This window comes from Falco peregrinus, chromosome 8 (assembly GCF_023634155.1).
Source record: "Falco peregrinus isolate bFalPer1 chromosome 8, bFalPer1.pri, whole genome shotgun sequence".
Classification (NCBI taxonomy): domain Eukaryota; kingdom Metazoa; phylum Chordata; class Aves; order Falconiformes; family Falconidae; genus Falco; species Falco peregrinus.
The window spans coordinates 41,087,068-41,111,449 of NC_073728.1; the positions used below are offsets into that span (position 1 = coordinate 41,087,068).

The window sequence follows — 24,382 nt, forward strand, 5'->3', positions numbered from 1 at the left end:
TTTAGCCCATTGTGCTGATGGCAAGAATTTTTAAAAAATCAGGGTGCCTAGACATTTCAAATGCTGGGATGATTTTTGTTTCTTAAAAGCTGTGTCTTCTTTTATTTTCTTCAGCAACTTCCAATCCTGTTACACCTAAGCCACCTCTGTTCAATACCTTGCTTTATTCATTGGTGCCTATAATGGGAATTGCAGTGATTGTGCTCTTTTCATTTTGGATGTACAGACATCACAAGCTAGCGTATCCTCCAGTACTCGTTCCGACCCAAGTAAGTCACTGAATTATGATTTTGGGGTTTTTTTGAATGGTAAAACCATTTTCTATAGAGGAGAGGAGAGAAAGGGGATGTGCATCTGTCTCATGGCTGAAGTTGTCTATTACTTTCCTGGTTTAGAGGTGCTAATGCTTGCTATCCGCAAAAGCAGAAAATTAAGCTTTACTTAATTACAGGAGACATGGCTATTTAATTGGTCTCTGCATGTATGAGCAACTACTTAATGTTTTTACACATCAGGGCAGGGGGGAAGAGAAAAACTAAACACAAAACTGTAGATGGCAAAGGTGCAGCGTTGCTGGACAGCTGTGGGAAGTTTGTACTCCCACGTAGTTAAAATAACTACTTTGTCTGAAAGTTGTGTACAGCTGGGCTCAGGTGCTTACAGTTGAACTTTATGTAGTCCTTAGCTTAAAAGTGAAAGAGAGGTGATAATTCATAATGGCAATTCACAGTGAATAGAAAATAGTAACTAGCAGAAGCTTAGCTATTTTTAAAAAGGCATGGAACTGGGATACAGGTATCAGTTAAAGGAATATAAAGAAAATTTTCAGCTGAAGCACAGTTCCAGGGCTTAGCTCAGCTCATGGCCTTGCTGTGATTCCTGTCACCTTTTTCTTCTTACTTGTTTATGTATTTTGTGTCTTGTTTTGAAATGTTTCAGTTTTTAGCAGTGTGTGCGTGTTACTTAGAAAATGTTATGAGATTGTGGTCTCCAAATTTGAAATGAAAACTGGCTGTGTTGCATCAAAACAAACCTATTTTGGCAGCATGTGCATAGTTCCTGCTGTTAAGCTCCAGCTGATTCTGTAGGTGTAATTAGTGTTAATACTAGAAACCCTCTTCCTTCAGTTATGTCTAGAGATTCAATTGAGATCAGAAGGCTTTTATGAAAAGAGTTAAGACAGAAATTCTTCAGGCTGAAGTAACAAAGATGAACAAAATGTGGTAGTGGAAATGGAGAGATAAATGACTTGCCCAGGGTCCCACAACACTTGGGGTTTTGCAGTAGGAATTGAATTTAAGCTTCCTAACTCACTGTAGTGACCACTCGGAATACATTGCCTCTCGTGCAGTGGTGATACGGTGATGCTATTTATGATTGAATAAAACTAAAACACTTGTTATTTATGGCAGGATTGCATTTAAAAAGGATTGATTCCGTACTGCCAGCTTCTGTGATACTTGCAGTGTTACTGCTTGACTTCAGGGTTTTCCAGGAAAGAGTATTGCCTATGGTTGATAAATAAAATTGTTTTATTTTCAGCTTTGTAGTAATAGATGAGAAGAATTTGGGGGGAGGCAGTGGGCATATGCTCTTGCTAAACAAAAAGAACATAATTTAGAGGAAAAAAGTATGTTTTCTGTCCTTGCAGAAAGTATTGCAGATCCTCAAACTTCATGCAATCTGTTAGCATAATTATTTCATCCATCTCAATTTGTGTGGATTTGGGACTTTATGTCAACCTGGTAGCCTTCACTGTAAGATGAAATTCATAACTGCTGGTTGTGTGAATAATTTCAGCATGTGATTTCCTTTCAGCGTGTGATTTCCTTTCTAGACTTAAAAAAATCAAGTAATGGCTAAAGCGATAGAAAAGCAAGCAAATGTTAAATATGTGCAAGATACCAAGAATTTGAATTTTTATATTCTTCAGTCTTTTTATTGCGGTTCAGTTCTTGCATGGTTTGTTTGGTACAGGAGTGGACACGTCATAAATTTTTAATAAATAGGATAATAACCTGTTTTGTTAATGCTCAGATTGTATCTGTTGGGATAAGTATATGTTGGTGCTTGAGCTAATTATGGTGTAATAACACTTTCTTATCTTCTGGTGAATAGGCATTAAGGTTTGTTGTGGAAAGTCAGGAAAAGCTACTTCTTCCTGAAAAACTAAATGGGATTATTATGGAAATAGAATGTATAAATATTCTCCCATATGCAGCAGAGCAGTATTTCCCACTTTAAATTTGATTACAGCTGATTTGAACAGGAGACAGAGGAAGCAGGAAGCGAGGGAAAAGTATTAGTAATTTTATAACCACTAAACAAACATTTAAATATTTATGCATTAATATATTAAATATTAATATTATATTTAATAATTAGCGCATGAGTCGAGTTTGTAGGCAAATGGATTCTCTTCTAAATCTTTCTGTAGCAAACAGTAGAATGGATAGCTCAGATGTATAGCAGATACTCACCAGAAAACAGGGACTTCTCTGTGTGAGATAGAGATAAAGGTTGTCTCATTTTACCTGGTTTATTCCCAGAAGGCGATGGGAATACTTAGTACCAGGGTGAACTGCACCTAAACCTTCATCAAAAATTAAAGGATAGTTGAGGAATAAGTAGAAAATAAAAATGAGGAAATAATGAAGAATGAGAAATTTTGGAAGGATTAAGAGAAGGGATAAGTAAATGGAGAGCAAAAGGGAAGGAAATTGTTTGGAATATTTCAAAAAAAAGGAAGAAATACGCTAGAAGGAATTTTTGAACCTGTAGTGAAATATAAAGGACAAACATCTGAGAAAATGCAAACAACTTCATTTTCTTTTGAAAGTCAAATTGTTTCACAGTGTGCGCAGGCAGTTCCTGCACAAACTGAACTCAGTTCATAGCTCTGTAGATTAACTTAACTTTATATTCCCTTGGAACGTACAGATCATTATTTTAAAATTTCATGTAGTAGAATTAGTTAATATGTTTGGTTTAAGATAGGAAAGCAGTAGATATTTTTGCTTGCTCCTTCCGTGTTTCATTCTGGCTTGCTTTTAGGTATTGGGTAGAGGGTTCAAGGGGGTTAGTAGACTAAGGTGTAACTGCTGAGATGCTCCTTGTTGGTATCTGAGTGAGAAGTGCTTAGTGGGTCCTGAAGGTGTCCGGGACAGCCATGGCAGAGCTGGGTGCTCCGAGGTGCTGCTGCCAGCGCAGGGACCTGTGGTTGCTCCTGCCACTCCCTTTAGTCTTGGCTTATTCACTTCCTTGTCTCTTGGTGCTGTTAACTGCATGCCTCATTTATTTGTGTGGGGAGCTATCTAGTTAAAGCTGTCAGATCTTATAAAATCAGACACTTTTTAAATTCTTAGATGAGTTATTAACAAATGTAAGTTTGCTAAACAGGTATATGTATGTGTAAAATGGTTTGAAAGAACTGTCATTTTCTTATTTGTATTTGATTTAGTCATGCAGCAAACATATTCCTGTTTGATCAAATTTACCAAAAAATGGATTAGTATTTGAATTGGTGTGTATAGAGATATATATGTAGAAAGAGTTACTTTCACCTGGTTAATTTTCACTCATGAGCACCAGGTATACTGAAAATGTAAAAATGCTGTTGTTGTGGACAGAGGCGTTCACTCTCAAATTCAGTGTAGTTCAGATTGCTCCGCAGCGTCCTACTACTATCTCTGGTAGAAGTATGAATGCGGATGGCAAGGAGTTGATATGTTATGCTCATTTATTTTTTACATCTCTTGAGCTTGGGCCAGAGTTGTCAGTCAATGCTAATTGCAACTGTGGTGTTACCACTCTGTCATCCGATAGATAGGACCGTAACCTATTTTATAGCGGAACTGACACAAGTAACGCTTTTGTTTTTTGTCAGTTCACAGAACTGTGGCTCCCAACATTCTACATCCATTCTGTGCAAAGAGAGATTAACCTCTTGTACTTCTTTTGTTGAGTGCCCAAGTTTATGAATATCTTACTGAATCACAGAGTTGCTTTTTTTGTTGTGTTGTTTTTAAAATAAGAGTCATATGTTGAGAGGGTTGAAAAAAAGCTTTACAGATTCACATAATGTCTTTGTAACCTATTTTTGTACTTTCTTCTGAAATGTTTGAAATTACTCGGGTCAAAGATTCTTGTGTTTTTAATCACTAAGCACAAGAAAGCCCTGATCTACGCCTGTTGGGTGTTACCAAAAATTAAAAAACTTGAAACGGACAGATCCAATCTATTAATTAATGTGTCCATAAAAGCAAGATTAGTTGCTAGGAATTGCCATTTCTTTCTCCTCTCAGAGAGGAGGATTACACGGTTGAAAAATATGACTGCATCTTCTGCTTTTAACCTCCTGTATATCACTTCCTTTGAGCTCTTCAGCCAGTATTCCCTGTATTGAGCACAATAATCTTTTATATATATAGCCTTCATTTTCATTTTGGGTTTTGGTTTTTTGGGGGTTTTTTGGTTTGGTTTTTTTTATCCCATGTGGATGAACCTCACTGGTCCTATTATATATATGGAAAATATCCCTTGTTTTCAAAGTCACATGCTATTTGAACAAAAAATGTAAGAATAATTAGAGCACATATATCAGATATAAAGAGACAGTGATCTTAACCTTCTGGTCTCAAAAGTTTTTCTTGAGTTAAAAAAAAATAGTCTTGTGATTTTGGTATGGCTCCCTTTGCTACCACATCATGATAGCCTTTTTTCAGTGTATCTTTTCCTGAAGACACCCAAGTATGAATAGATCTTTGTAGCTATGTCACAGTTTTGATATTTCAGTTTCAGCTGTAAGAAATTAGAATTGAAAACAGTATCATGTAATGTGAGGAGAACAACGATGAAGGAGGAAAATCTCTATCAGTGGCTGATGCAAGACCTATTCTGAACTACTGACTGCAGGTCTGACTTCATGTGTAGCAGTCTGTGATGGAAAACTGATAGGAAAAGAACATAAAACAAGCACTGTTTTTGATGCAGTTTTTAACCTCAGACATCTGGTCCAGGCCACCAGACCTGTGCCAAGGAGTTTGGTGAGTGCGTGTGTGTAACTTGAATGGTTTGTTTTCGAAAAAACTTAAAGGTAATTAGTAATGGGAATTTTTTTATGGTTGAAATTGGAGAAGATTTTGATTTGTTTTTATTTTCTAAATTTTTAGCACATCAAATAATCTACCTGGTGCACTTAAAATTTCTGGGGTAATCTTTATCCCTTTGCCACACTAGGAAAATCATGGTTGGCTACTGAAGAGGAATGAAGAAATCAAATCAAGAGTTCAGGCTTTTTCTGGTTTTGTTTTCCAACCACTTTTTTTTTTTTTCTAGTTGTAGTTACATGTGTTTTAATAGAGACATTATAACACTTGAAAAACGAAGCATAGGAAAGGGAGAGGTGTTCTTACAAGCACTTACTCTAGATCTAGGAAGACTAGTAGCTGCTTGAAAATTATATGGAGAAGAAGCTAGGCGCTTTTATGAAATGGGAAAAGAGATTCATTAACAAAGAAAATCTGGAGCTCAGAAAGACGAAGACGTTAAAAAAAAAACATTTTGTGGCTGCTTAGGAAGGAGTTAAGGTTGCGTACATATCAGTAGTTAATAAATGATTAACATATAATGAATGGCAATGTTGGTATTAAAAAGGAATAGCTGAATGATCTCAAGATTGGACTGCTAAATGTGTGCATGATCTCACATTCTTTAATACTGCATCTCATATCTTCAGGACTAATAATTTCTTCTATAATTTATGCCAATCGTTAGCTAAATGAGGCAAGAGAAAGATATGGTACTATATGTCCTTTGATTGTGGTACTGTGAGGCACAACCATGATGTGGTTGATTAAAGGTAAAAACCCCACAAATACAGGGACACTGTGAGAATGAAGTAGGAAAGTTTTTACAGATAAGGAGTCCTTAATGTGTAGTAAGTAAATAGCTTGTAACTGTCTTTTTTTATTCTTCCCCCCCCAAGAATTTATGGGCTATTACAAGTAGTTTCTGAAAATCTTTTAACAGAGAGAAGAATTTGTATGATAAATGAAAGCTAAGCACGTAGTGGTACATGCTTTTTCAATGCTCAGTATACAGCCAGGTGTCCAGAAACTAAAACTGGTAGCTTGTAAAAAAAAAAAAAAAAACAAAACAACTTGGTTCTAAAACTTGGTAGCTTGTAAAAAAAATTTTTTTACACTACTTTCCAGAATTCTCACTTTGTTTTTGGAATGGGCTATCTCCATTTAAAAAAACAAAACATAAATGCAGCTCTTCTGGTGGTTTGGGGGTTTTTGTTTTGTTTTGTTGTTGGCTTTGGTTTTTGTTTGTTTGTGTTTGGTTTTTTGGGGGGTGGTGGTGGGTTTTTTAATCTTCAAGAGGTAAGAAAATGCAAATACAGATTTTTGATATCTTATCCTGAATGGCAGCCTAAAGGCAACTTTATAATTAAAGTACAATTGAAATGAAAAAAATAGATTCAATAGTGAAATTCAAGTTTGTACTTCTGCATTCTTTCAAAGAAAGAATACTCTTATAAACAGTATGGGTTCAATGCTGTACCTTATTCCTGGCTTATTAAAAAGTTGGTTTAGTTTTAGGATTGGACCTGTCGAGCGTGGGTCTGAGGGGCCAGTGCAAGATGAGTATCCATCTGATAAGGCTGGATGTTGGCAGTACTTTGTGTCTTATTCTCATAAACATTGACTTGGCAGATACGCATTTAACAACTGACAAGTCACTGAAGGCTTTTACAGCACTGCATTTAATTTTCCTTGGAAGATTTTTTCTCTGTGCATTCATTGTAAACAGTAATATTCAAAATAATCTAAATTATCAAGATCACATTTAGATTATAGTCTTAGACAGTGCTTTGGAACAATTATAGGAAGGCTGAAATACTCATCTCTGAAGTCTGCAATCGGGTACTCTACCTTCAGGAGCTTTTCAATAGTTTTCCATAATAAAGTTCAGCTTGCATATCCTCAGATATGCTCTCCTGAATGTTTTACATTGACATCTTCCAGGTAATCCTTTATATCACTAAATGCGTGAGAATTACACAGTTCACAAGGTATAAAAAAAGTAATTCATTTTATGTTCCACTCTGAAGAAATGAGGGACTGCATGAATAAGCAGGCATCTTATTTGGAGTACTAGTTAGGAACGAATGAAGGAACTGGGACAATAAATTTGTAATACAATGATTTGCACTTATTTTGAACACCTGTTTATAAAGATTTTAGTGACATGTTTGAAGTTCGGAATATGGTTGTGGATAACCCAAATTTTCAAAGAGACCACACTGCTTGGTTTCTGTCGTCTAACTAGTTACAAATGTTACAATTATTTGTGTAATCCCTGATAAAACCTATAGAAGTAGTTTTCAGACAGTATAAATAGGAAGTTAATGTGTTTATATAGATTTGTATATCTGATAGCTAATTTGGAGAGGGGAGTTAATTACTCCCAGTTTTTATTTATAAGAGTTCTATCAATTCCTGATGGAAGAAAGTACATATTTGCATTTCTGTAATAGCCTGATACTGCTTAAACTGGTGATACTGCATTCTTATTGAAGAGACTGAGGTGGTGGTCTGTAGTCTTGAAGGAAGGACAATGATTTTTAAAACGGAAGGTCCATGATGTGCGTAAATCTCTTGGAAAATTTTCATGCATGTCTCATTTATTAGTGCATGGGGGAAGTTGGTCCCCTCAAGAGCAGTGGGAGTCTTGGGAGAGGACTCTTGCTTCTCAGTTTCATGTTTGCAGTTTCTCGTTATAGGAAGAGCAAAAAAGGTTGGATTTGTCTATCTTTTTCCTTAACTCTGAGAAATTTACGTAATTCTCAGGAGCTGGAGAATTTTAATAACAAATAGCCCTGAAAGAACTAATACATTTTTTCTACATCCACAGGAAAGATATTTGTTGAACCACTATTTCATAGGAGCGATGCTTCTTAATTTTTTTAAGTTATTGTCTGTTTCTTGACTACTTGAGTTAGTAGAAGTAGGAGTACACAGAGATAGTTCTGTTATTCTGTTCAGTAGCCACCCCCTATCTGATTCACAGATTGAGTATTATTTCTGTTTTGCTTGGCTGCCGTTTCTGGCAGAGGAATATGGGGGGCTTGGAGGAGGAACTTCTTCCATTAACTGTGCTTGTGGTTTGTGAACATTGTCTGCAGAATCTTACTTGGAGTTTTTCTAAGTATACGTGGAAGAGCTGTCATTCTGCTGGAACCACCAGCTCTCAAGAGATTTGAAGGTGAAGATCAGCTATTCTGAAAACCAGTGTAAGGGGTTGGTTTTTTTTGTTTAGTGGGGGGGGGCGGGTTTTCCCCCCCTTATGAAGTGCCCCAACATATTTGTGGGCTGTACAGGTCCTGCAAGAATCTGCTTCAGACTTGGTGTGGGTGTTATCCTCATCTCCAGGGTCTACTGACCAACAGTGAGAGGAGTGATCCTGTCGGGCTTCGGTGTGTTCTTTAGTGTTCTGTCAGTGGCAGCAAGCTCTATTACAGTATTTATAAATCTGACTCCCATCTAATCTAGCCTTCAAGAAATACTTCAGCACTTCTATTATTAATTATTTAGATAATACTAAGTGTGTGCTAGACAGTTTTCAAGCACAGAGAAATGCCTCTTGTTGGCCCTGAGCTCTGTAGCATCCTGAGTATGTTGAGACAAAGGGTGAAGGAAAGGATGATGCAGTTACATTGCAGCTGAATACTTTAAAGTGTTTGAATTTCATGCTCTTGCAACATCAACCTGATCAAATTATAAAGGACAAAGAAAATGGCTGAGGCAAAAGTACAGGAGGAGGAGGAACAAAGGTGTCTTCAGTGCTTTTCTGCTTGAATGGCAATGAGATTGTTCGATAAAAGAAGAGGTGAAAGTAGCATAAACAAGCGTGTGTCATTAAAATGTGTTTTAAGTTTCAGTAACAGTGCTCTGGGACTTAGGTTTTTATAATGGTTTTGATTCCACAGTCTGTAAACTCATGTGACTTGTTTGAAAGAATCTTTAATGTTGTAGTCTCCCTTTATATATGCTGGGTATAGTGTTTTCAAGTTCACTTGTTCTAGTTACATGTCTAACATGCCATATTTATTGATTAAATTTAGTAAAATAGACCTAATGTATGATAACCTATTTGTTTATAAGGTTTAGTTACAACTTAGATATTAAAAGGTTTTCATTTTCCACAGCTAGTGACTAATTACAGTGAATTTTTAAAAATACAACGCTGCCCTCTCCTGAACAGTTGGAAGCATAACAAGAAATAAGTTCGTGTAACTTGTTTGGATGAATGTTTAAATTTCTGCATGTGTTTATATACTGTTTTGTAGTAACAAGATTTTTATGCACCTATAGTGGACAACTCAGGTTTTAATTATAAGATCAGTTTAGCTAATGGTCTGTATAATAATCTTTTTTTACCCATTTTTCATTGCTAACATACCAATGATGGATTTTTTTTATTTTAAATGATCTGTTATTAGTACAAGAAAGTATTGCTGTCCCCGTGAATATTTTTGTTGTTAATTCATAAACAATTGATTTTGTCTCTTTTCTTATAAGCTGTTTTTTCATCCCATTCTTGGTATAAATAGTAATTTCTTTTGCCTGTGTTTTTTCCCCCCTCTACAAGCACGCCTTTCATATAATGATTGAGGTAAGATGCATTGATGTTTGTTCATGGTTATGGAACTTTCTGTGGACATGTAAGAAGTTGTTTTGGTATAACTTACATATTTTTTTTCCCCAGTATTTGGGGCAAGAAATTTGTAAGCATGCGTGGTTTAAAAATACAGAATTAGTCTGCTGTTCATAGCTTCTTTCAAATGTACTGTAGTTTCTCTGGCTGTTGAGTGAAATGTCTGCAGGTGTTCATGGTGAAATACAGCAGGCATAGTCAGTTTGGGGTTCCTCAACTACAGACGAGCTCGGTGGTGCCACTGCCCCCCTAGCACAGTGTCGCAGGAGTAGTGGTAAGGGCTCTGCTGGCCATGCCCGCCCCGGCTGTGGGAGCGGGCCAGGCAGCAGGGACTGCGAGTATTGCTCTGGTCGGTGGCCCTGGAAGCACACGGCGTGTCCTGCCTGTTTCTGTCCTGTCTTGGGGCATCCGTTGTCATCTCCCACCTGTGAAATGCCTGTAACTGTCTGAGGTGTGTGGTCTTTGTGCTGTGATTGAGTGGTGTGGTGGGTTTTGTGTCATTGAGGAGCACAGAGAAACAGATGACCTGGAGAAAAATGTTCTTTCGCTATTAAGTCTCTACTTTGACTTTCTCACCGGCCAGAAGTTATTTTTACTTGTATTAAACTGCTGATGTTTCATGTGAAACTACTAGTGACTGAAAACTGTGAATTGAGAAACCTGGTCATTATAGCTAGGCATTTAAAACTGAATATTGAAAAAGTCAGGATTTGAGTTGTAACGTGAATGCTTAATTTCAGTTGTCTCCATAGGACTCTAATTAATAGCTGAAATGCCTTTTAAATGTAACTTAGAAGGAAATAGAATGGTGCCATTTACTTTCCTGAATATCTTGCATCTGTAGAGAGTTATCAGAGTTCCTTCTATTTGTATGACTGTTTTGCTGAAGCTGAAGTGTCCTGCCTACAAGTCGCTAAGTTTACTTTACTTTAGGGAGTATGTTTGCAACGTATGATAAAATAGAGGATTTTGTGGGGTGAAAAAGAAAAATTGTTGCCATTTAAAAGAAATGTAGCTGATACGTACTACATGAAATGTAGTTTGTAGTCCGTTTTAGAGTAATTACAAAATTAAAGAATTCAGACTCCTTTATACTGTATTTAGATCTTAACTTTACAGATCATCTGGTTAAAAATGTACTGGTCCCAAACTAGAAAGGGAGGAAACAACCAAGATAGTCATCAGGCTCTTCCAGCGAGAACTTGTCAGCCATATTCACAACAGAACTTGTTGAATAAATGTAACCAAGGGGAAATCCTGCACCATTTCACAAAACTCACATGTGCTCTGGAAGTTTGAGAACTTGCTTATGTTTTGGAGTCAGGAGAGAGAAATGCATCTGTGTACAACCCCATTTGGATAACTGGTCTTTTTTCTACCCCCTTTGTTGTACGTGATGAATCACCTGTTTCAGTTGCCATATGAGAGACAAAACTGGAGATAAACGCAAGTGGCTGACAGACTGTGTTGGGGCAGGTCTTGAAACAATCTGTTCAGTTGGTCATTATTTTAATGGAGTTGTAGTCTCATGTTTAAGCTTCTCTCTGATCTTGAGAACCATTCTTGAAGACACTTAAGGAAACTTATTTCTGGGAGTTACCATTCTTTAATGAGTATTTTCCCCTCTGTTCTTTTTCCGGTATGACTAGTATGCAGTACCTGACAGCTGACTGCAAACCCCAGCTGTAAAAATCAGAACCAGAAAGCCCTGTTTGAGATTTTAAAACCTTATAGCGTACAACATAACTTGATATCCCTGATTTTGAGATCGCTTAATGGGTTTAACGATCAATGGCTTTGAGCTGCAGGAAGAGTAAAGCTTAGTTGCCTGAGTATGATGCATTGTATGACACAGTCAGTTCGAGTGCTTTTGGCCAATGTAGCTGCTTCTGGTTTTTATCTGGCAGTAGACAGTTGTGCAGCAGGAGTGTTCCTGCTGTGCTGCCTTGTGAACTGCCCGGATTTAGGACAGAACATGTCTTTGAGCAGGTGGAGTACTTGGGATGAAGTTACATGGGCCAGCGGCTCACCACTGCCTCTGCCTTGCAGTGCTTCTTGTGTTAATCTGCACCTTGTTGCAAACTGATGCAATTTGCTAAACTAACCTGATAAATATGGGGGGTTTTTGTTTTTGTTTTGTTTTTCAAAAAAAGGCTTTCTGGCAATGTAGTGTATTGCCTTGATTTGCTGTGTGGTCACAATCAGCCCAAGGGAAGGGACAGGGAATGCTCAGGAAAGGGAAAGTGGGCCCTTATTTTTTCGACAGCTGTGGCAAACTGTTAGACTAATATATCCACATTATATCTTTACTCACATTATATCAGCATCCTTGGCACCACAGAGGTGATTTTTAAAAGCCATACAAAAATAATTATGCCTGTGGCACGTTAAAAATTTTTGCTTAGAAGCAGAACAAGTTGAAAATACTGTCAAGGAATGTTTCTGTATAAAAATAGTCCCTGTAGTTTTAGAGTAAATGCCTGTTGATTTTAACAAAGTTGTTTGGGGTTGGGGGAAAGAAAAAAAAACAGGAAAACTATTCTTTTTCATTATGTTAACAGAAGGCAATTATACTTTGCATTTTAAATCAGGATTTGTTTTGATTTGTATGTGTGGGTGTGTGTTGCTGCTTCATAAGCATGCCGGAAGTTTTGACTTCATAGAAATGTTTCAACACGAAAGGCAAATGTGCAGGGAACCACAGGAGGTTGATGTATAAGGTAGTGGGGAAATATTTTGAAATGCCAGGTTTTTCTAAGAAATACGAAATTCAGGTATAGGAAAAGTATCGTAATCTAATGTGAAAATAAGAAGCACCAGTTTTCACTGGCCACTTTTTACTGAGTAGTTACTGCCTTCTCTCATGTGATAGATGCTTTAGTTTTTTCATTAAATCTTTGAGAAGTATTAAGTGGTCATTTGCTTTGTGGTCAAGAAAAAATTCACATAGTGTGCTTCAAATTACTGGCAGGTTTTTTGGGTGGAGGGTATGGAAAGGAAGGGATGTTCTTCTAGCCTCTAAAGCAAAGTGAGATTTGGTTTTACCTCCCACAAATCATTCTCTTTTATTTATATTTTGGCAAGTCACTGGGTTCAAAACTTTAAGAAGTTTTCCAATTAACTGATGTTAAATCCCCAGATGCTACACAGTGCTCAGGATTCTTAAAAAAAACCCAAAACCAAACAAACAAAACAAACAAACAAACAAAAAAACCCAACCAAACAAAACAAAACATGTTTTTTACAAGCTTAACTAGACTTCTGTGAGTAAATTTGGGCATCTTGTTTCTAGTTTCACCTGTAACTATTACAAATTGATGATAGTGATTTCCTTGATGCCTGAAATATTCATAAAGCGCTTTGACATTGAATGAAAGGCAGCAGGGGAGGGAAAACTTAACTCTTAAACTTAATTTTCAGTGTTGTTGTTTGTCTAGTTTAAAGCCAGTGATTTTGATATAACTGCTTTAAGCACGTGTCAGTGCAATATTTGTGAAAGGATTTCATACTTTTTTGAGGAGAGTATCGTAATGTGCCTCTAATTTGAATTTCAAGCATTATATTTTCCTTTACAGTTAATGATTTGTGGAATTAGGTTACAGTTTCTTTAAATAGATATAAATCCATCTCTCAGTGAAATTTGTTCTTTTTGAAGAATGGATTTGTTGCTTAATAAGAAACAAGATAATAGTTTTTTATTCCTGCATTTAAACTACTCAAAACTTAAGTTGGATACAGAAGCACTTGCCTCCATCCTCACAGTAGTAAAGCATACTTAAAACCACAGCTGTTCAGAAAATGTCTTTAACATGCACAAGATTTTTATGTTGCTAACTGAAGTGCTCAAATACTTAACTATCGAGTACTGTCATTTGTTTCGTGGAAGCAACTACTCCAGTGTTTTTCATTCTTTTTAAAACAGCGTTATGGCTGTTACTGGGAAAAAATAGAGAAGCCAAGCATATGTTTCGGAGGTTTTTTTGAACAGTAGACTTAAGGGTTTTTTTCTGTTGTGTTCTGCAGTGTGGATGTCATTTAAAAGCAATGCCTAACTTTCATTTGGATGTTTGTTTCTTTCATATGTAATATTGAGACTCGTGGTTTAGTTTTGTGATCTCCATAGACCTGCACTGCCACTAAAAGCAGCTGTTCACCCTCTTCCCATCCGTGATGTATCTGTCTGCCCCCACGTTATCACCGCTGGCATTGACATTTGCAGTTCTCTGTAGTAATTTGGACCGAGGAACAAATCGTGGTTTAAACTAATTTGGGAAGGGGGTGGAAGGAGGGTGGAGGTGTATTGGTAATTCTACTTGGTGAACACGGCACACTAGAGCTTCTTTTCCTGCGGAAAACAGGGATCAGACAGAAGAGATCATGTTTCTCTGGTTCTGTGCATAGGGTAATACCCTTTGATGCAGAGGCATATGGAAATGGTCTGATGCATTTGTTTATGGTAGGGAAGAAGCTTACATAGGTACAGGCTAATGTAACGTGGTAGATAGGAGAGGACAGGACAGCCCAGACAGCAGCATATCTTTGGCGGTACAGTAGAAAATCTACTTGTTATATTCAAGATGATATGTATGATACAGACTATGTAAGAGATGTATAGAATATAAAATACAAGATATTCCACAAGCTGTTGCATTTTCTTTCCCAGAAAGGGAAATTGTTCAAATCTGCACTAAGATTGCTGGCTATATGGATAGCTGCATAGAAGCTCTGTCTCACTTGCAATTGTACTTCCCAGCTTGTGTTGTTGTATTTGAAAAGGAATTATTGGGCTAGCCCCTCAGTAAAGTACAACTGCTGTAAGATGGGAGAAGATAATATCTTAAATTTTAATTCTGGTTCTGTTTCTGGGACCCAGCCAAGCATGCGTGTTTCAGTAACATACTGGCTATCTACGTTAGTAGAAGCTGGGAGCACTGGAAGTGGATCAGTAGGTTGAAGCATTGGTGCTGTGGTTCCTCGCACCACCATCGGCACGGCTTGGAGGGCTGGTACTTGGCTTCCCATGCTGAACGTGTGCGCTGGGCGTGTGGTTCAATGGTTTCTGAATGAAAAGAAAATGTTATGTATTGGGAGACCTTGTAATGGCACAGCCTGCCTACATACTGGTTTGCAACCTTATGTCCCCAGTAAGCAGTGGAGTTTTTGAAGTAGAGATGAGCTGGTATCAACTCAATGGCTTGTGGGAACTGCCGGTAGTGAGGGGCTTCACTTCAGCTTGGCACTGCTGCCCCCAGCCCATTGCTGATGTAGACATCTTCTGCTGCCAGCTGAGAGCTGAGGGATGCAGTGTTAGTCACCTGGAAATGCACTTTTTAGAGTCAAGGCACTAGGCCGTTGAAGGAAAGGATTGAATAGGTCACACATGTCAAACAAACCAGCCACCCTCTTAAATGTATCAAAGGTGCTCATTTGAATTCTGTCTTTTAAAAAAGTAACAAGTAAAGCTTGATTATCTTTTTTCCTTCATTTCTGCTCTGCTTTTACACCTGGTTAGATAGATTCATACTGTAACTGTTGTTATGCTGTTGCTTGCACGTTAATTTTGAGCATGTTCTACAATCTCATTTCTCTTTCCTGCAGAGGAGGCTTGCTGTTTTGTTTCTGGTTTGTTTGGGAGAATTTGTTATAAGGAGGGTTGGGTACATGGTGCAAGTCTCTTCCAGTTTATGAGCCTTTATTTCCAGTGCTGTCATCATAGATAGCACATATAATAGAAAAGTCAATTAACGGTTTTAACCTCATTTCAGGATCCTGGACCACCACCACCTTCACCGCTGATGGGTTTGAAGCCATTGCAGTTACTAGAGATTAAAGCTAGGGGAAGATTTGGTTGTGTGTGGAAAGCTCAACTACTAAATGAGTATGTTGCGGTCAAAATATTCCCTATTCAGGTAAGCACAAGCTCTTAGTGTCCTGTGTGGCTTGTAATATGTTAAACCAGCTTTTCTAGTCACAATATGAGGCTTCTTTGTTTAGAGAATTTTCAGTATATACTGTAAATCTAGATAGAAACGTCTTGAGCTTAAAAATATGCAGAAAGAGTTCTGTTGGATGTAAAATAAGTATTTTAATGTAGCAAACATATCATTAAAACATAAACTCTGTGAAACTTACCTATACTTCTAGTCATCAAAATACATATTTGGCATGAATAGTTTTAAGGAGCTCTCACACATCTCTTGATCAGTTGAGAAGAAAGAATTTGTTAATATTTTTTAATTAAATTGTACTTAGAAGGGATGTCCTGAAATGCAAACCTGTAAAGTGATTGTTCCAATTACATGCGTCTCAATTAAGTGAAATAATATTTACTTCCCAGCAAGCAACCTGTGAAAGCCATCTTTTACAATAGATTGTGCTCATAATTACAAGATCCAGTCTAGTTAAAGAGTACGAAGTGATCATACACAATGATACTAGGATAGATTTTGCATGAATTAAAAACACCCACTGCTACTTGAGGTGAAGAAATGTGCTTGTGTTTTCTGATGATTAACCACTTGTTGACTTGCTGAATAAATACATCTGCAGGTGGTTCTAGGAGAAACGGCATGTATTTATGCTGGTCTTAGCCATCAGCACAACATAAATTAAATCTGAGACTTTGTTCATTATTTTTAATCAAGGAAAACTAATTTTAAGTCTTTATGGGCTTCTTGTGGATTAATAAAATACAAAAATTGAACCATGCTCTTAAGACTAAAGCAATTGTAATGAATTGCATTACACAGACTCCGGCTCTAATCTTCAGCTTTCTGTGTTTCTGTGGTTCGTGTCTGTGGGAGTTGAGGTTGTGTTCAACAGTTGATATTTGTTTACCACAAATTTAAGTTTCCCAGACTATTTTCCACTATACGTGAATTTAATAGACATAAAGAAAGACAGTTTTTCATATTTTTGTATGTTAGGTCAGTAGCTTGTAGCACAAATACTGTTAGTAGTTTAAACATCTGTAATTTTTAAGTAATCAGCCTCATAATGTTAATAGCATACACTGTGCTTCCTTTCCTTTAGGTAGTAAATCCTGTCTTGCCAGAAAAACCCACGTTTTAGTCATTTTGACAGATCATTTACAAGTGCACAGTAAATTGTAGGAGGAAACTTCTGTTGGGGAAAGTACCTTTTATTCTCATTATTATGGTATGGACTTGGTTTGTTGTGTTCTTTTGTTTAAAGGACAAGCAGTCATGGCAGAACGAATATGAAATTTACAGTTTACCTGGAATGAAGCATGACAATATCTTGCAGTTCATTGGTGCAGAGAAAAGAGGCACCAGCATTGATGTCGATCTCTGGTTAATTACAGCATTTCATGAAAAGGTATGTTTAGTTCTCAGTGTCGGGTTTTTTTTATGATTATGGCAGAGGAAGACCAGCCTTAGAAATTTGTCACAAACGTGAACTTGCATCAGTTAAGAAATAAAATTTAAAATAGTTTTTGCTTTACTTGCAGTTTGTCTCTTTGCATTGGATATGGGTTTATTTAAATCTGTTTGCAGCCAGCTGAGAAAGCTGTCATCAGTCTCTACTTAATAGAGGAGTTGTAGAACACAAACAAAAATTCATTCTACTTTGTTGCTTTTTAGAATGCATATTTTTGAATATCCTCCATCTAAACCTGCCTAAATCAAATACACTCCAACTTGTAGAGATGGTGGTGTTTTATTTGAACTTGTGTTAGTTGATTTAAGTCTATAAGACTCTATGTATCAATTCTATTGTGATAACCACAGTAAGAAACATAAATACATGTAATTAAGAATGTTCACTGTTTTATTTTCTCCTTGGATTATTTTTTAATGCATGTAAATGTTACAGAGAATGTAAGTACAAAGAGGAAAAAAAACTAACCAACCAAACCACCCCAAAGTTAAATTTAATGCTGAAACAGGCAGGGAGGCATTAGGAAGATGTTACCTGTAGCAGATTTCATAAAATATAAATCTGTCTAGTATGAACAGGCTAATGCGTGAAGGCTAGGTCGTAGATCATGCTTCTAGTATTGAATGTTACCTTCTTCATTCTGGCATTTTTGTCCCAGTTACACCTCAGTTTTAATAATTTAGACTAAAACTATTCAACTATTTAAAATTTTTGACAGATCTTCACAATTGAGAGATAATATCAAATTAATTTACCTTTCTGAAAGGTCATTGCCATTTTTTAATTTGGTTTTTGTCTTAAGAGTTTTAAAAATCTTGTTACTCTTGGAAAGATGGCATCCGAGATGACTCTTAATTAACGAAAAATACATTTTTTTAATTTTATTTCCAAAGTGTAGCCACCACACTTCGAGAGTTGTGTTCGTTTTTTCCCTTTTGTATCATTTTTCATACAGCAACATGTGACACAGTGACATCTCACAAACTGGGTAATGTGTAAAGCCATGAAAATGGGTTTATAGAGTGGGCTATGGAAGTGAGTTTAAAGAGAAGAGCTTTATGTTGAATAACTTTTACTTCACGTTACCTTTTTGTATTTATTTGGCGTGTATATTTCGCTCTGAAACTGTGTTGTGGAACTGGAGTTCACTGTAGTTGGTCCGTAAGAAAAGAAAACCTGGCCATGAAAGGTCCTACAGAATGGCCGTACGCAGTTCAGCGAGGTTCTTGAAGGTGAATCTAACCTGTAATTTTCTGTCCCTGGAAGATGGTAAATCATGCTAGTAAAAGCAGGGTTGTCTGAATAAAGAATTGGCATATCTCAGGTCTAGCTCCCATTTCTGGTACTGACAGTTAAGAGCAGTTCCTCGTCAAGTGTGCCACTGAAGTGGAGTCGGTTGTGCTTTTTGCTTGTTGAGGTGGTGTGTGGGTGCCTCTTGATTCTCGTTATGGACTAGAGATGATGCAAAGGTTAACGTTGTGTTGTGTGAAGTAGCGGCTGTACGGTCTCTCAGAAAACAAAGGCAGACAGGCATATCGTGTTCTTTAATGACGGAGGCCATCTAGAAGTTTTCTTTATGAGTAGAAGAGCATGAAATTGATCTTGTAACTGTTTTTCTTTTTGCTGTGCAGGGTTCATTAACAGACTTTCTCAAGGCTAATGTAGTTTCTTGGAATGAGCTATGTCACATCGCTCAAACTATGGCTAGAGGTTTGGCTTATCTTCACGAGGATATACCAGGGCTAAAAGATGGACATAAACCTGCCATCTCACATAGGTATAGTATATGTAACATACTTTCAGGTGATTTTTAGTATATTAACTTTGAGGTAAAGGATATGAAACGTGGATAGATAGGAAGTACTCAGATAATTAATCTGTGATATCTTCCTTCCAGAATTCTAGAGCGCCTCGTAAGACAGATCTGCTCAGCCAAAGCAAAAATCTGACTAGCTGATTTTTTTAGAGAACTTGGTGATTGTGGCAAATGTCATAAATTCTTTTTTTCTACAATTAATTATTTTAGTACCCTCTGCAGTATATGAAATAATTGTCATTATAACTATTTGAAACAACTTTACCACGCTACTTATCTAACTTTTAAGTAATACTGAATGCCTTTAGACAGACATTTACTCTAAGTGGTGTTAGGCCTGTTGAGTGTAATTGCTGGGGTTTGAATTAGGTAAATATAGAAAACTATTAATAGAAGCAGGGAGCTGAAATTACAGTGGTAACCAAAATGAAAGATAGGCATATAGAGAAAGAGAAATAGAGATACTGCATAATTAGGAATTTCTTGAGCAAAACTGTTTGACTGTTTTGGGGGAGCAAATGGGGGAGGGGGAGAGATACATACAGGACAGATGGGAATCCCTGGATCAAAGCCGTTATCTTTTTGTTTCTGCAAGAAACCATGTATCTCCTTGTTAGAAACAATCAAGATTCATTTTCTAGAGTGTTTTGTTTCCTTCTATTTAAAACAAAAAGTAGTTGTAATTAAAGCATGCAGTAACTACGCTTTTATTCTATTTCTGTATTGTATGTGCTCAGAAATCTGTATATATTTCAAAACTTAGCATAAAATGATAGTTCCAGTTGCTGTCTTATATATTTCCATAAAAGTAAAAGTGTGCAAGTGTGCTCCTAGATCTTACTCTTATTCTTTTGTTGTTTAAATGGAATGCTTCCTGATAATTTTCTTGCCTTTCATATTATAATGTTCTTTGGTTTATTATATTATTTTTCCTGAGAATTTTATATGGTATTTCATGTTCTACATCTCTAATTTTTTTCCTTAAATTGAAAGGGACATCAAAAGCAAGAATGTGCTGCTGAAAAATAACCTTACAGCTTGTATCGCTGATTTTGGTCTAGCTTTAAAGTTTGAGGCTGGAAAGTCTGCAGGGGATACACATGGACAGGTAAACAATTTATTTATGTAAGCGATATAACTGTTAACTACGTGTGGATGGAAATCGATAGGTTAGGCATTCCTCATGGACAGGATGCTATATCATCAACCAGATTTTCTGTGACCTTTAAGGAATGTGGTAATTTGTGCTTGCTTCTCACAGGCTAAAAATTAAATAATTTTCAGACAATTACAGATCACAGCCTTCCTCTCTATCTCATTACATGGCCCCTCTCCCCCCTTATTTTCATTCACTAGAGGATTTGGACAAGAAAGCATGGTCTTGCCCTATTTTATTAATTGTTCTGAGGTGTTCAGAAATTGAGGCATGATACTGGCAGCCAGTCTCTAACTTTCTGACCTAGCAATGGTTGCTTTCCTGAAATGGCAGCGGCACTAATCAAGCACTTGTCGTACGACAGGAGCTGTATTAGTACCGTGTACTTTTACAATAACAAGCTTGAGCTTAGAGCATTACCTTTTCTGGAAAACTAGGTTTATTTAATTTGAGGTAGAACCTCACAGTTCATGGTTGAGCAACATAAGTAAAATCCATACGATAAAATGATAAAACCTTAGTAACACTGCTTAAGAGAAACATAGCTATTACCAGGAAGGTTTAAACAGTGGAGCAGATATTGTTCAGACTTCACGTCTTATGAGTAAATCAGAACATACATAATTTCATCATTGACTGTGGCCAGAAAGAATGGATATCCCCAAAGATTTCATTTAACAGCCAATTTTGTGCAAGTGGTTTCTTGTAACTTTCTCAGTATAAATTGCACTTCAGTAGCTACTTTTGCTTTGGTATTTTTGTTACTGCTTTTGTCATGGGGAGAAGCATAAGCACATTTCATGTCTTAAGACATGCAAAAATAAGAATAGTGGCCTTCCTATAATCTAGAAAACAATCATAGAATAGTTTGGATTGGAAAGGACCTTTAGAGGTCATGTAGTCCAATCCCCCTGCAACAAGCAGGGGCATCTTCAGCTAGGTCAGCTAGATAACTTAAGGAACAGCAGCGAACAAATACATTGAATTGTTACGCAAATGTGTTGCTTTAAAATGTATTCAGATTTTCCTGCTTCATAAATATCCTTTATAGGGCCTAGTCTGTACAATTTTTTCTAATTCCTCTTACCTACTGTGGGATATAAGAATACTAGAAACTTCCAAGATTTAGCCTTAAGCAGGGATAACTATGGCTATTTTAATCCTAAAATGGCTTTTTTAAAAAAACAGTACTGCTCTACAGTGTTATTATAATTGGCACCAACTAGAGCAGTGATTGTGGTCATGTTGATTCTTAGTGTACAAATGTTTTCCTGTCTTTCAAGGTCGGTACACGAAGGTATATGGCTCCCGAGGTACTAGAAGGTGCTATAAACTTCCAAAGGGATGCGTTTTTGAGGATAGATATGTATGCCATGGGGTTAGTCCTCTGGGAATTGGCATCACGCTGTACTGCCTCAGATGGTAAGCAACATATTTGATCTGTGGAAATATTTAATGTAATTTGTGAGAGGTGCATTTAAAGCAAGAAATTGGGAGGTAGATTATATGTATGTAATAAAATTTGATAGGGGTAGTAGTCCTATGGGGAAGTGAATGGAACACCGGCATCGTGTAGTCACTTTATAATTCAGTCTACAGTATTCGGCATCCCAGGTCAAAGTTTTCTGATACGTGGGATACCTGTTGTATTTCTTCTCCTGGTCATGGTAAAGAAGAGAGAGAATTACTGTGGACCTCCTATCCTAACCTAATATATTTGATTTTTTCTGAGTTCAGCCTGACGGTTTCCATGCCACTCAGTTTATCTTAAAGGTATTGCTGCTTTTCATAAACAAAAGCTCTGATGAGGTTAACAAGGATACCCACCAGCACCTGCTGGAAGGCGACATCTCCCGCTGTACCCCTTGGCATCTGGAAAGCGACCTGCCTCTTAGTGCCGCCTGTGGAAGATGTGCATAAACGCTTACTGATGTCAGGGATCGGTTCCCAATATAGCAAGGCAACACAAGGCTCAAAACATGAAGAATTTTCGTAGGTCAGCATATGTGTTATTGCAGAGAGCATCGACGCTGTTAATGATTTTCTAGCTGCTCATTAGCATATGCAGGATGCCACCGTGGCCCTTCCTGAGTCATGGTGAACTGCTCCTCAGTGCATCGGGAAGTCAGTTGTCTGCAGTGAGACACAGAAAAAGTTCTGCTTCTGGTTTAACTGCAGGTGCCAGGCTCGGACTGTGCCGCCTGAGTTCAGTCCCTCCCTGCCCTCCTTCTCTCTCTTTGTTGCCACTAGTGTTACATTAGTTCACCTCCTACAGATGTCGGAACTTCTAATTAATTGTTCATAGCTTAGAGTCTGAAAGTACAGTAACATCTGAGAAGTCTGCAGCTGGTACTTTGTTAGCTGTGGGTCCATCGCAGTTGTTTTTTCATAAAGCAAACTGTTGGATCCAGTTTTTAAGCTATCAAGAAAAGATACGATACCCTGTTTGAAGTATGAATAGTGTTCTTTATCTTTTGTAAATAGAGACTTTTTTTGGGTGCCCAGAATAAGTCAGGATTAATCAAGAACAAGACAAATGACAAGGCTTAAAAATGTTTGGGAGAAAGTTGCATTTTCAGTACAGTCTTTAAAGCTGCTAAATTCAACTAAGTAAATACGGCTGTTTCACTTGGGCTAGTGATGTCATTTGTCATAAATCTCTCCTGCGAGAGCCCCGCATGTCTGACAGGTACCCACATAAAAAGCCAAGATGTACTGGAGAGCTTGGCAGAGCAGCACGCGGCCACACCGCGCCGTTCTGCTCCAAGCCCTGCTTTTCTGCCACAGGCGTTCCTCGCAGAGCAGAAGCCCCTAGGGAGATTTTACCCTTCTAAAAATGTTAAGCTGTTTACTAACAGGATCGACACAATCTTGCAGGAGTCTGAGGCTGTCCCGTGGTCTGTATTGATTGTTCGTGCCTTGGTCTCCTGTAAAGCATACATTCCTACATTTTGCTAGCCGTGTCTCATAGGCTCGCTGGCAGGTGTGGTTACTGTTCCAGAAAGTGGAGGAGGCATCACTGAAGGAAAGCAGCCTCCCTGAGTCACAGCGCGGTGTCGCTCGGCAGGCACAGCTGCCGTTTGCCTCTCTGCAAATACGCTCAGACTTCTCATTGTCTTTTTTGAGAAAGTATCTGACGTGTTTGACTGAGTCTCACCAGCCTCATCTGTGCTATCCCGTTATTTCTTCTATCTTCCTACTCTTCTTTTTTCAGACTTTGATCTGAGAGCACAAAACCTCTTTATTACATTAAAAAAACTCTTTATTATATAAAAATATAAAACCTCTTTATTACAATTTATTACAATACCACGTTACTGTAGAACCTACAGCTGTGTAATCTATAGTTTATAGTAATCTATAAAGCTTGTTCCTCTGTTCAGTGAAGAGTGAATATTAATGTTTAGCTTCCAACATACCTTTGTCCTGGGCTGTGTGGGTTGGAGGAGGAAGCACGTTACATTCACGCAGGGATGCAGCAGCTGCTGTCGCCAGCTTGTCTTCTCTAGTGTCCGCGGTACTGGAAACACCAGTGGCTATCGGGGTGGCTGGGGACCAGGCGTGCCAGCAGGTGTTAGAGGGGTGCAGCTTTCTCTGACCAGAGGGGTGAGTTGTTGGACGAGGCAGGGGAGAAGCGGTGGACTCGAGCCTCCCTTCCCCTGCGCGTTTTGAAGGTTTCACCTGGGAGGGAGCTGTGCTTGGCTGCCATGCGCAGGACAGCAAAGGCTTGTAGATCCCAAAAACGCCGCTGCTGCTTCCTTAAGACCTTTGTCCCTGCTTGCTGACGACCTGTCAGAGGGTCAGGTTTTGATGGCAGCAGGAGGTAAACGGCTCCAGAAGATTCTGATTATGGACTACATTTCCAAGAGACCAGTCTGGTTTTCTTATATATTTTCTCCCTTTTATAAAGCAAAAAATTGGTGGTTTAACTTTTTTTTTTCCTTTTTATCTATAGGCCCAGTAGATGAGTACATGTTGCCATTTGAAGAAGAAATTGGACAGCATCCCTCCCTTGAAGACATGCAGGAAGTTGTAGTTCATAAAAAGAAGAGACCTGTGTTAAGAGAGTGCTGGCAAAAACATTCTGTAAGTAGCAACTGAGTTCTTCACAGCTGTGTCATGACTTGAATTCCAAATTTTTGTTAATCCTATGTTGTGTTTGTAATGCTGTCTTTTAGGAAGAATTTAATAATTCTAGGAAGAATTAAATGGACTTTAAATGAATGTGTTCTTAACCTTAAAATATTGTCTCTTGGGTGATTTGAAAGTGATATTTTTTCACTCTT

The 24,382-nt window shown here is 37.7% G+C and overlaps 1 protein-coding gene across 5 annotated transcripts in view; it reads left to right on the forward strand.

Annotated features, from left to right (window-relative positions):
* ACVR2A (activin A receptor type 2A) overlaps window positions 1-24,382 on the forward strand; it is a 71,326-nt gene that overhangs the window by 42,333 nt on the left and 4,611 nt on the right. For 4 of the 5 annotated variants that reach the window (XM_055811888.1, XM_027793855.2, XM_055811885.1 and 1 more), the window contains 8 exons: window positions 115-269; window positions 9,658-9,681; window positions 15,489-15,632; window positions 16,918-17,061; window positions 18,756-18,901; window positions 19,934-20,048; window positions 21,380-21,518; window positions 24,052-24,182. In XM_055811888.1, coding sequence (XP_055667863.1) covers window positions 115-269; window positions 9,658-9,681; window positions 15,489-15,632; window positions 16,918-17,061; window positions 18,756-18,901; window positions 19,934-20,048; window positions 21,380-21,518; window positions 24,052-24,182 — 998 coding nt within the window. The remainder of the gene's footprint in view (window positions 1-114; window positions 270-9,657; window positions 9,682-15,488; window positions 15,633-16,917; window positions 17,062-18,755; window positions 18,902-19,933; window positions 20,049-21,379; window positions 21,519-24,051; window positions 24,183-24,382) is intronic. The other variant, XM_005242352.4, reaches the window with a different exon arrangement.